A 13,140-nucleotide genomic window follows, 5' to 3' on the forward strand; every position below is an offset into this window, starting at 1 on the left:
TGCATTCTATTAGCCCGATGAAGTAGAGCTGAATGTGTGTGCTAAGCACACTCATTCAGCACTGCTTCATCACGCCAATACAATGCATTAGCCAGTGCTGATTGGCCAGAGTACGGAATTCGGCCAATCAGCGCTGGCTCTGCTGGAGGAGGCGGAGTCTAAGATCGCTCCACACCAGTCTCCATTCAGGTCCGACCTTAGACTCCGCCTCCTCCAGCAGAGCCAGCGCTGATTGGCCGAATTCCGTACTCTGGCCAATCAGCACTGGCTAATGCATTGTATTGGCGTGATGAAGCAGTGCTGAATGTGTGTGCTTAGCACACACATTCAGCTCTACTTCATCGGGCTAATAGAATGCATTGGCCAGCGCTGATTGGCCGAATTCCGTACTCTGGCCAATCAGCACTGGCTAATGCATTGTATTGGCGTGATGAAGCAGTGCTGAATGTGTGTGCTTAGCACACACATTCAGCTCTACTTCATCGGGCTAATAGAATGCATTGGCCAATCAGCGCTGGCCAATGCATTCTATTAGCGTGAACTGAGTTTGCACAGGGGTTCTAGTGCACCCTCGGCTCTGCTACATCAGATTGCTACATCTGATGTAGCAGTGCCGAGTGTGCATCAGATGTGTAGTTGAGCAAAACTGACTCAGCACTGCTAAGTCTCTGCATTCGCATAGGAATGCATTGGCCAGCCTTCGGCCAATCAGCGCTGGCTCTGCCGGAGGAGGCGGAGTCTAAGGTCGGACCTGAATGGAGACTGGTGTGGAGCGATCTTAGACTCCGCCTCCTCCAGCAGAGCCAGCGCTGATTGGTCGAGTTCCGCACTCTGGCCAATCAGCGCTGGCCAATGCATTCTATTAGCCCGATGAAGTAGAGCTGAATGTGTGTGCTTAGCACACACATTCAGCTCTACTTCATCAGGCTAATAGAATACATTGGCCAATCAGCGCTGGCCAATGCATTCTATTAGCTTGATGAAGCAGTGTGTGCACAAGGGTTCAAGCGCACCCTCGGCTCTGATGTAGCAGAGCTGAGGGTGCACAAGGGTTCAAGTGCACCCTCGGCTCTCCTACATCAGAGCCGAGGGTGCGCTTGAACCCTTGTGCAGCCTCGGCTCTGCTACATCAGAGCCGATGGTGCGCTTGAACCCTTGTGCACACTCTGCTTCATCAAGCTAATAGAATGCATTGGCCAGCACTGATTGGCCAGAGTACGGAATTCGGCCAATCAGCGCTGGCCAATGCATCCCTATGGGAAAAAGTTTATCTCACAAAAATCACAATTACACACCCGATAGAGCCCCAAAAAGTTATTTTTAATAACATTCCCCCCTAAATAAAGGTTATCCCTAGCTATCCCTGCCTGTACAGCTATCCCTGTCTCATAATCACAAAGTTCACATTCTCATATGACCCGGATTTGAAATCCACTATTCGTCTAAAATGGAGGTCACCTGATTTCGGCAGCCAATGACTTTTTCCAATTTTTTTCAATGCCCCCGGTGTCGTAGTTCCTGTCCCACCTCCCCTGCGCTGTTATTGGTGCAAAAAAGGCGCCAGGGAAGGTGGGAGGGGAATCGAATTTTGGCGCACTTTACCACGCGGTATTCGATTCGAACATGGCGAACACCCTGATATCCGATCGAACATGTGTTCGATAGAACACTGTTCGCTCATCTCTATCCATGACCTATAATAGGTTCTAAAATTTGGTTTGAGATGAGAATTAGTATGGGTTGACCACTACCATGTTTTTCCCGTACTTTGCACAGTGCCAATTCGGTCATATCTGACCGCCTGGTGTCTGTGGACACAGTACCTAATAACTACAGCCTTTAAGGAGGCTTTCTTGAACTCTAAGGGAGCCTTCACATGGAGTAAACGCTCCGCTCATTCTGAACGTAAACTCGTTCACAGTGAGCGGCGTTAAAACAGATCCCATTGATTTCTATGAGTGCCGGCATACATGCACTACCCATTGAAACAATAGGAGGCTTTTTTACCTATTGCTTTCAATGTGATATGCGCTTATTGCATTGAAAGCAATAGGGAAAAAAGCCTCCCATTGATTTCAATGGGGAGCGCACGTAGCACTATAGCCATCTAATGGGATCTGTTTTAAGGCCGCTCACTCTGAATGAGTTTACGTTAAGAATGAGCGGAGCGTTTACTCCATGTGAAGGCTCCCTAAGGCTGAGTTCACATGGGGTATTTTGGTCAGGATATTGAGGCGGTATTCGCCTCAAAATCCTGACCAAAAAGACTGCTCCCATTGAAATCAACGGGAGCCGCTCAGGTCTTTTTTCTGGGAGCTGTTTGTTTCGGCTCCCGGAAAAAAGAACGGACATGCTCATTCTTCACGACATCCACCTGAAGACACTCCCTCCTCCAGACTAGGCCCATTCATTTCGGCCTAACCCGGAGCAGAGTGCGTGACTGGATGCTAGTGCAGTGCATCTACCCGTTGCAGCTACCCGTATAGGCCTCCGCCTCAGGTTCCGGTCCAAAATACCCCGTGTGAACCTGGTCTAATATTCAGGCCAAGTTGCTTGTGGGTGACCTATTAGTTGGGGAGGAGCTAAGGTAAGTACAGGCCCTATACAGACTGGTAAACTGATGATCAGTGCCATGGCTGATTGATGAGAGTCTTGAAGGTCCGACACACACGATCAATGTTTCCTAAAGAAAGGCCATCAATGTCCTAGTTACAGAGAAACCCTTTAAAACCAAGTAGCACTATAGCCATCTAATATATTCCATTTATTCATGTTTTCACAGCTGCTAAAGGAGAGAAAAATGCAAACCGCTGCCCATTATGCCATGAAAACTTCACACCAGGAGAAGAGGTAACTCAAGATGAAGAATGTGAAGAAGTTTATGAAAAAAAAACATGGTTGCTTTCTTCAAAAGCCAGTGACTCCTTTATCAAAGGGCTGAATCTGTAAATGAGATTGAGCTGCAATACCAGTTGCTGCCAATGGACAAGAGTGGCGCTGTGTCTGGAAGGAAACAGCCATGTTTTTCTAATCTAATACAACTCCTTGAAAAGGAGAAGGGTTGGGCACTTTAAGGTGAGAATTGTAATGTGGAGTAATACCGTTGTGTGTTATGATAGGAAGTGTGGGGTATACGGTAGTATGATGTCTTTTATTATTATTTTATAAGTTAATGTTTTTTCTGTTTGTCAAAATGTGAAGTTTGTAGGGTTAATTGCAGACATCGGTAAGACTTCAAGGGTTTTGAAAATGACTCCACAGTCAGAATTGCACCTGAACTGCAGTGTGTGAACACAGCCTTAGGCCGGGGCCCTATGTTGTGAAAACGCAGCTTTTTACATTACCTGCAAAGTGGATGGAATTCTGGCTAATCCCATCCACACATTGCAGAAAAATATCTGCAGCAGAAAATAAATCGCAGCATGTCAATTACACCTATGGAAAAGAATGCAATGTATTTCCGCCGCAGTCTTTTTCGCTATGTGGGGCCTTTGCTTTAAAGAGGACCTTTCATGGTTTGGGGCACAGGCAGTTCTATATACCACTGGAAAGCTTTCCAGTCTTTCTTGATCTGTGCCCCGGGTAAAGAGCTAGCAGTGTCTGTACTGTAGCTCTTCACAGTCAGAAGGGCGTTCCTGACAGTCTGTCAGGAACGTCTTTCTCCACAGTAGCGCCTATCGCACTGTACAGTGTGAGCTGGGAAGAACACCCCCTCCCTCTGCTCACAGTGCTCGTCCATAGACACAGTACAGTGCGATAGGCGCTGCTGGGGAGAAAGACGTTCCTGACAGACAGGAACGCCCTTCTGACTGTGAAGAGCTATGGTACCGGGACCAATAGCTCTTCACCTGGGCACAGATCGGGAAAGCCGACAGTGCGCTGAATTCAACGCACTGTTGACTTTCCAGCAGTATATGGAACTGCCTGTGCTCAAACCCATGAAAGGTCCTCTTTAAAGGGAATTTGTCAGGGAGACTCATCAGAAACTTCACTAGATAAGTATAAACCTTTATATTTTTTAAATGTTGGCAGAGATAGATTTGGGACACTAAACCCCTTTCCACAAGGACATGTGGGTGATTTAAAATCGACCTGAAAGGTGCCCTATAAACTGGCCATACACATTTGATGTGTATCAACCAAACCTGATGATTTTGACAGTATCATCTGACCATCTAATGTGTAAGGGGTCTCCCAACACTCCCCTGGTAGCAGGTGTCTGGGATGAGGATTGGGCAGTAGGATTTCAACATGCCTGATCTTTTTGTTCTTGAGGAGTTGAGATGCTTCCAGAAAAGTCACAGCTTTCATCCTCTTACCAACTTATCGCCTATCCTGCAGATCAGTAACACTGGGTTCACACCAGCGTTCAGGTCTCCATTCCCATGTTTCCATCTTCTGCATGCAGAAGACAGAAACCTGTCATGCCGAGTCCAGCCGTGAGCGGTGGTGAGCGTTTTATGCTTGGAAGTGTTTATGATTGGAAAATTATTTTCAGGTTTTCTTAAATGGGAAATTCGCTCTGTTAACATTTAGAAAAAGCATAAATATGTGAACAAATTTGTTTTACGCTGGGGTCACACCAGCGTTCAGCACTCTGTCCTCAGGTCGTGACCGCCGGTGAGCATTTTATGCTCTCCGTGGCGAAACCGCTTTTTTTTAAACCGGACACAGAGTACTGCATGTCCGACAGAGAGCATAAAACGCTCACCAGCACTCACAGCCGGACACTTTTCAATCCCATTCAAATGAATGGGTTTGAAAGATGCCTGCAGGTCTCCGTCTCCTGCTCTGTTTTGTGCAGGAAACAGAAACCTGCAGAACAGAGACCGGGCGCAGATGTGAACGAGCCCTTAGGGGGTCTAACCGCTAGGAAACACACTGATCACGGGTATAGTGGTGGTCATAGTGATGGTCCTTGGACAGGAGCACCTCTGTTGCTTTCATTTCCGTGAGATAATGGAGAGTTGCACTTAAGTTATTTCGGTGCAATAAAAATGAATAGAGCAGGGGTGCTGCTGTCCAGCCACAACTCCATTCACAGCGGAACCAAAACTCCCCCGTTCTCATAGAAGTTAGACCCCCACCCATCTGCAAATAGAGAAGGCATACTCTTCTAGTGTACAGTCTTCTTTTCAGCTGCCTTGTACCATCCCGAATCCTAATCTTCTTATTTCCTAAATAAAGAACATTTTTAATTACTAGACCATAATTGGGAACCCATCACATGCTACAATATAAATATTACATCTATCCGTTACTTAATTATATATTACGATAGGAATAATACTAATCATTGTCATAGAGGATGTGCTATACAAGTAATGGCCGTAACCATGGCTTACTACATTGTAAATACACAACAGTGGAGCTCGCTTGTGAAGAAGATGGATTTGTTGTGTAATCATTGACTGGCTCAATCTGTCATCGACTGGATTCATTGCACTTGTTCTGTGTACACATAGAAAGAAATCCTGCCCCGGTGTATGCGGCCTGTTCACATCGGGGCTGGAGGTGTAGGGCTGTCATTAGGGTGCTGATTTATTAAAGGGGTTTTACCATGAATGAAAGACCCCTATTCAGAAGGTATAGGATAAGTGGACACAAGAGTACCACAGCTGGGATTCCCCCTTCACTGATCACAAGCAAAGGGTTGACATCCTTCTGCTTTAGGGGGCATTCACACGGACTAACGCGGCGCTGATTCTAGCACGAAAACTCGTGTAAGAATAGGCACAGCAAAACAGAATCCCAATTACTTCAATAGGTTTCGTTTAACTCGCGTAACACATTGAAATCAATGGGTTAAAAAGCCTCTCATTGATTTCAATGTGTTACGTCCGTTAAATGGAACCCATTGAACTCAGTGGGATTCTGTTTTGCAGCGCTGATTCTTACGCAAGTTATCGTGCCAGAATCAGCGCCGCATTAGTCCGTGTGAATGCCCCCTTAGTGGAGCAGCATTTGCACACATGCTGATGGTCCATTCATCTCTAGTGGATTGCTGGAGACCGTTCTATACTCTGCTACTCTTCGGCAGTCCTTATATAGCCCTATATAAATTGTGTGACATCGCTCCTATGTGAACAACATTCAGGTCAAACATTCTTGTGATCAGTATGGTCCCACGTTCATTCTTGGTACATCCCCTTTAGTCTTTAGTAGAGATGAGCGAGTACTGTTCGGATCAGCCAATCCGAACAGCACGCACGCATTGAAATGAATGGACGTAGCCGGCACGCGGGGGGTTAAGCGGCCGGCCGGCGTCAAAGCGGAAGTACCAGGTGCTTCCATTCATTTCAATGCGTGCATGCTGTTCGGATCGGCTGATCCGAACAGTATTCGCTCATCTCTAGTCTTTAGTTCTAAGCTTATCATTAATTTCTATAGGACCATTATCAGCATCCATGTAAATACAGGCAATGATCAGGAATGTATGTTACTGATATCATTCCTAATCCTATAAATCTGATCCATATACATTCACCTTAGAGAGCATATCCCTATAAAATCAAGTCTTTCCAAAAAGTCATTAGAGTGTCCTCTTTTGCAAAGTGGAATCCAAGAAAAGCCGTGTTTAGATGCCTTTATGACTGGTCCAATGAGACCTCGGAGTAACAAATTTTCTCAGGCACAATTGATACATGTGCACCCAGCCTTCATATTCTCTAGGAAAGATACTGACAACTAATATGAATGACAGCTCAATTTTCCCAGGAATTACACCCAGATTTCCTAGACTCCTGAATGGTAAGTTTAACTTGTAACAGGTTAGCAATAGGAGGTGTATCATTGCACGACTGACATTCCGGTTAGGACCCATGTTAGTAAGTCATTTTTCTTGTGTAGCAGTTTAGAAATATGGACTTTTCCACATACAGGGTTTGTTACCCAGCTTTCAAGACTCCTGAATGATGAATCTTTTTTTATTTGAGAGTATAAAAGCATGGTTAACATTAAAGGTGTTTTTCCACCTCGCCTGCTCACCAACTTGCAGGCTGTCTGCTCTGTTAACTTCCTGGTTTTCTCGGTAAATTGGTGGGCGGGGTTTCACTATTATACTACCCAGGGTGGGAGAGAAAAATGAATTTACATGCTGCAGGATCAAGAGTCAGCTTGTAGTAAACTCAGTTTTAGGTCTATGTTACATACAGAGGTAACAGACACCCTGTCTCAGCCCTTATCAGCAAAATCCAACTAGCCGACCTGGTAACTGGAAGAGGGAGATAAACAGCTCAGAAATACAAGCTCACTTCGAGAACTCAGTCCCCTTCCCCTCCTAAGAGCAGGGAGCTACGTCGCTTGTCCTGGGCGGAGAGATAAGATCATCCCCAGGTCTGTGGTTATGGAAACACGGTGCATTCACACTGAGTAAACGCGCGTGTATTTTTGCAAAATACATGTGTAAAAATACATGTGTAAAAATAAGACTCCCATTGACGTCAATGACTTTTTACAGGCGTATTTTTACACGTGTAAAAAAAATATCATTGAAGTCAATGGGATAGCAAAATTTACAAGTGTAATTTTACTCTACAAAATAAGCTAGCGTTTACTCAGTGTGAACTTACAATGAAGTGAATAATCTCAGATAGTAGCCAAACAAAACAGTTTTTCTGAAGCAATGTAATTAGGCAAAGTCTTGAATCCACATCAGGGCTCCTTGACATCTGCGCCCAGGACTCCGTTCTGCAGGTTTCCGTTTCCTGCACAAAACAGGGCAGGAGACTGAAACCTGCCGGCATGTTTCAATCCCATTCATTTGAAGGGGCTTAAAAAGTCTCTGGCCGTGAGAGCCGGTGAGCGTTTTATGCTCTCCGCGGCAAAACCGTTTTTTTGGTTTTTTTTTAAACCAGATACAGAGTCGGACATGCAGTATTCTGTGTCCGGTTGGTTTTAAACAAAAAACTGTTTCGCTGCGGAGAGCATAGAATGCTCACCGGTGCTCATGGCCGGACTCTGCATGACAGGTCTCCATCTTCTGCATGTAGAAGACGGAAACCTTAAAACGGAGTTCAGGCACTGGTGTGAACCCAGTGTAAGCTAGCAGTATAGATAGGATCCTTGAGATGAGACAACCCAGCTTTCCCAGATGTCTGCACAATAATGGCAGTGTGGCTTATCACATGACTCCCATTCCAGTTGGCAAGCAACTTTCCCATACTCCTGAATGGTAAATCTTACTTCTATAGGGCCACTAAAGCAAGACTGTATCGCTACATTAGTTGGCAGGCTAGCCTTTCCAAAAAGCTAGCACACCCCTCCCCAAATGGCAATATTTGGCTTCTAATTCTAGTCCTTAGTAGCTATTCAGCGGTCTTATAGTTTTTCTTCTTAAGTCGGCATGGATTTATGTTGCTGTGGTCAGAGTGCCAGCTGGCATCCAGTAGTGGATGGCGGTGGGTGCGATGTCTCCTCCAGACCCTGCATTCAGCTGAATATTCCCTTTTATTTCTTCATCGGCTTTAAACTCTCTTGTAAGCGATCTTGGGCAGCACCTGTAATAAAGGACACAGACGTATAATTTCAGATAAAGGCATGTTGTACTCCGCTCGGCTCAATCGCCGCTTACATTCCAGCGCAGCCTTCATGTCTTGTGCCTTTCTTTAATTGGAAGAAATAAATCAGAAGGAAGGGGGATTTCTTTGTTATGCGATAGTCCGCCTCATTCCAGGAAAAGATTAAATGGAGGGGCCTTGGCAGAAAGGGACGGGGTACGTTTTCAGCCTTTTATTTTACACATTTTTCAAGGAGACAGACTTGATAGGCAGGGTCAGTATTTAGCCAACCCCGCAGTAAGTGGATGCTGGGTAATGGGGATTAAAATGATTGAGGCAACTAAATCCTGTTCAACTTTGACACCCAAATGGGTTTTATAGAGACGCTTGAGCCTGGAGCCACATGATATATCACGTGATGGGCAGTCCCTATGATATGTTTGATCTCCTCCTACTAGATATTGGTGTCAGCACAGTCGTCTTTTCTAAAGATTCAGGCCAGGGTTGTATTGTCCATGGAAGTGCAGCTCAGCCTGACTCAAGTAGCTAGAATAGAGCTGTAATACCAGACGTAGCCTGAGAACAAGAGAGTCGCTATTTTCTAGAAAATAAATCTCTCTCTTCTTTTACCATCCTGCAACCCCTTTCTTACTGTGATTCACCTATAAATCAGGTTATGAAAGAAAGTTCGGTGAAGGCTGACCACTGGATCCCCCACCATACTGAGGCCTAGGAGTACAAAAAAGACCCATTGAAGGAGTGGGTAATATCCAAATGATAAGGACTAGAGATGAGCAAGTACTGTTTGGATCAGCCGATTCGAACAGCACGCTACATAGAAATGAATGGATGCACCTGGTACTTCCGCTTTGACGCCGGCCGGCCGCTTAACCCCCCACGTGTCGGCTACGTCCATTCATTTCTATGTGAACGTGGTGTTCGGATCGGCTGATCCGAACAGTACTCGCTCATCTCTAATAAGGACTAGTTTGCCATTAGATTGGACATGCCAGAACTAAGTCAGAAAATTACAATTATTATTGTTATTATTATTAGAGATGAGCGAACACTAAAATGTTCGAGGTTCGAAATTCGATTCGAACAGCCGCTCAATGTTCGTGTGTTCGAACGGGTTTCAAACCCCATTATAGTCTATGGGGAACAGATACTCGTTAAGGGGGAAACCCAAATCCGTGTCTGGAGGGTCACCAAGTCCACTATGACACCCCAGGAAATGATGCCAACACCTCTGGAATGACACTGGGACAGCAGGGGAAGCATGTCTGGGGGCATCTAACACACCAAAGACCCTCTATTACCCCAACATCACTGCCTAACAACTACACACTTTCCACATTCAAAAAAACCTCTATCAAAGTGGGAAAATACCTGGAAACCTTCTTTACTCCCCAAATGGATGGACACAAACCCCAATTTAAGCTCAACAAACAGTAACAACCACCCCTTTAAATCACGTTCCCCATGACAACCACAAATGGAATAGGCAATGGGAATTCCAAAAGCCCTCACCCTTAACTGTCATTTTGAGTGTGTGTGTGTGTGTGTGATGTGGTAAGACCTTCCAAAATTCACTTTTCTAGCCCTTAACATGAGCCCTTCCAAACAAAGTTACATGACCTTAAGCTGAGCTACCAGCAGAGATTGAGGCCCTTGGCATGAGTAGAGCCTTGCACCAGCAGTGTTTTTGGCACTTAGGGTGAGTTGAGCCTTGTACCAGCGTGTGTCCCTTAACATCAGGCGGGCCCTAAGTTCTGCGCTTTGCACAAAAGTTCCACATTAACTAGGCTGAATGGTACAAAGATTAGTAGGCCCGAGAACCAGGAACAGGTCTTGCAATGGCTGTCGGATAACGCTTAAAGCACATTGTCCACCAGCCAGTCAGCCTCTACCTCCTCTTACCCAACAGTCTTGTCCTCATTCCACCCAAAATTCCCAATCTTCCCAGAACAATAACCCCAACTGTCCCTGCTCCCCAGAGCTGTTCTCCCTTCCTTTGACTGTACCGCAACCTGCCCCTCCATTTCGCGATTCCACGGACCTAACAGACGAGTATCTGTGTCCAGATGCTCAAACACTAGAGTCTCCTCCATTCCATCTCCGGTCGATTTGGTGGCGGATGACCAGCAACCCACCCTCATCGACGACGATGAGACGCAGTTGCTGTCAGGGCAGCCAGTTGACATGCGCATTGTGCAGGAGGAGGAGGCGAGACAGGAGTTGGAAGAGGAGGTGGTGGACGACGAGGACACCGACCCCACCTGGACAAGGCAGATGTCAAGCTGGGAAAGTAGTGTGGATGTTGAGGCAGGTGCAGCACCAAAAAGGGTAGCTAGAGGCAGAGACATGTCCAGAGGCAGAGGTCAGCTGCTTTGCCGAAGCCAGGCCAGACCCGGAATGTCCGAAGATGTTCCCTTTTGTACCCAGCCCAGAAAAACTCCCCCATCGAGGGCACGTTTCTTGAAGGTGTAGAGTTTTTTCAAGGAATGCGCCGAGGACAGATATAGTGTCGTCTACACAATTTGCCTCTCAAAATCGAGTAGGGGCCCTGAGAAGAGCAACCTGTCCACCACTTCAATGCACCGTCATTTGGAATCCAAGCAATGGAATCAGTGGCAGGCAGCAACGGCAGGACAAACGTCGCCCGCCGTTCATGCCACTGCCTCTGCTCACAGTGCTGGCGATGCACTCCAGAGGACGAGCCAGGACATCACTTCATCTGCCTCCGCCACTTTGTTGACTTCTCCCTCATCCTCCCCTGTTTCTGTCTTATCTCCTTCTCCTGCACCATCAAAGGCACCATCAGGCGCTTCTTTACAACAACCCACCATCTCTCAGACATTGGAGCGCCGGCAGAAATACACCGCTAACCACCCACCCACGCAAGCCTAGAACGCCAACATCGCTAAACTGCTGGCCCAGGAGAGGTTGGCGTTCCGGCTTGTTGAAACTCCCGCCTTCCCGGACCTGATGGCAACTGTGGTACCTCACTATGCCGTCCCTAGCCGTCTCAACTTCTCCCGGTGTGGCGTCCCCGCCTTGCACCAGCACGTGTCACTCAACATCAGGTGGGCCCTTAGTTCCGCGCTTTGCTGCAAGGTCCACTTGACCACCGACACTTGGACAAGCGCCTGTGGTCAGGGATGCTGCAGTGCTTATCTTTAATGACAGGCAGGGTGAATGTGGTGGAGTCTGTTCCCCGGGTGCAAACTGGGGTGGCCTATCTCCTCTCCCAGGCCAAAATTCATGGCAGGAGTAGACTGAAACCCTACGACGCTGCAACCTCCACCACAGCTACTAGCGGCAAACGCTAAAACACTGGTGTGGGGAGACGTCAGCAGGCGGTGCTGAAGCTCATCAGCTTGGGGGACAGACAGCACAGTGCCTCCGAGGTCAGGGATGCCATCCTGGCTGAGATGGCATTTTTTTTTCCCTGCTACACCTGGGGCCTGGCATTTTTACGCCTGTGATAATGGCTGGAACCTGGTAGCGGCTCTGGAGCTTGCCAGCCTCCAACACGTTCCATGTTTGGCCCACGTCTAACCTAGTGGTGCAAAGTTTTTTAAAAACATACCCAAATGTACCGAAGCTACTGTTGAAAATGCGGCGCTTGTGCGCCCACTTTTGCAAGTGCACAGGAGTCGCTGCTAGCCTAAAAACACTCTAGCAAGGCCTACATCTGTCCAAACACAGGCTGTTGTCCGTCATTCACACACGCTGAAACCCTACAATACCATATCTTGAGCAGGGTGTGTGAGCTGCACAGACCTTTGATGGAGTTCCATCTACAAAACCCAAGGGTTCCTCAAAGTCAGCAACCAAAGTTTCTGCACCATGAGTTTCCAGGGGTGGCAGAGTTATGGCTAGGGGAAGAGGCATGGATAGGGATGATGTCTAGGGGCAAAAGCAGTGTGGATGTGGAGGCAAGCTAAGCAGGAAAAACTGGGGGTACAAGCTAAGGCATGGACTGGGGTGATGTCTAGGGGCAAAAGCAGTGTGGATGTGGAGGCAAGCTAAGCAGGAAAAACTGGGGGTACAAGCTAAGGCATGGACTGGGGTGATGTCTAGGGGCAAAAGCAGTGTGGATGTGGAGGCAAGCTAAGCAGGAAAAACTGGGGGTACAAGCTAAGGCATGGACTGGGGTGATGTCTAGGGGCAAAAGCAGTGTGGATGTGGAGGCAAGCAAAGCAGGGAAAATGGTGGCTAGAGACAAAGGGATGTCCATAGGCAGCAAGGGCAAAGATGCAAAACTCTCCCGTTTCAAGAATTTTCCTGACTTGTTTCCCCACAAAACATTCCTGGGAGGAGGGCTGAAACACCACCCTCCTCCTCCTCCGCTGTTAGATTGACCCCAGCTACGAGCTGAAAACGCTGCAACACTGGTGTGGGGAGACGTCAGCAGGCTGGGCTGAAGCTCATCAGCTTGGGAGACGGACAGCACACTGCCTCTGAGGTCAGGGATGCCATCCTGGATGAGATGGCAATTTGTTTATCCCCGCTGCCCCTGGGGCCAGGTTTTTTAGCTTGTTGGAGGGCTCTGGAGCTTGCCAGCCTCCAACACGTTCCATGCCTGGCCCACATGTTCAATGTAGTGGTGCAATGATTTTTAAAAACATACCCCAAA

At 47.2% G+C, this 13,140-nt stretch overlaps 1 protein-coding gene across 1 annotated transcript in view; it reads left to right on the forward strand.

The window, feature by feature from the left end:
• The window catches only part of CEP104 (centrosomal protein 104), an 89,366-nt gene that overhangs the window by 61,818 nt on the left and 14,408 nt on the right, over window positions 1–13,140 (forward strand). The window contains exon 20 of the mRNA XM_075279833.1: window positions 2,783–2,850. Within this exon, the coding sequence (XP_075135934.1) occupies window positions 2,783–2,850 (68 nt within the window). The remainder of the gene's footprint in view (window positions 1–2,782; window positions 2,851–13,140) is intronic.

Source organism: Leptodactylus fuscus, chromosome 6 (genome assembly GCF_031893055.1).
Source record: "Leptodactylus fuscus isolate aLepFus1 chromosome 6, aLepFus1.hap2, whole genome shotgun sequence".
In the NCBI taxonomy this organism is placed as follows: Eukaryota; Metazoa; Chordata; class Amphibia; order Anura; family Leptodactylidae; genus Leptodactylus; species Leptodactylus fuscus.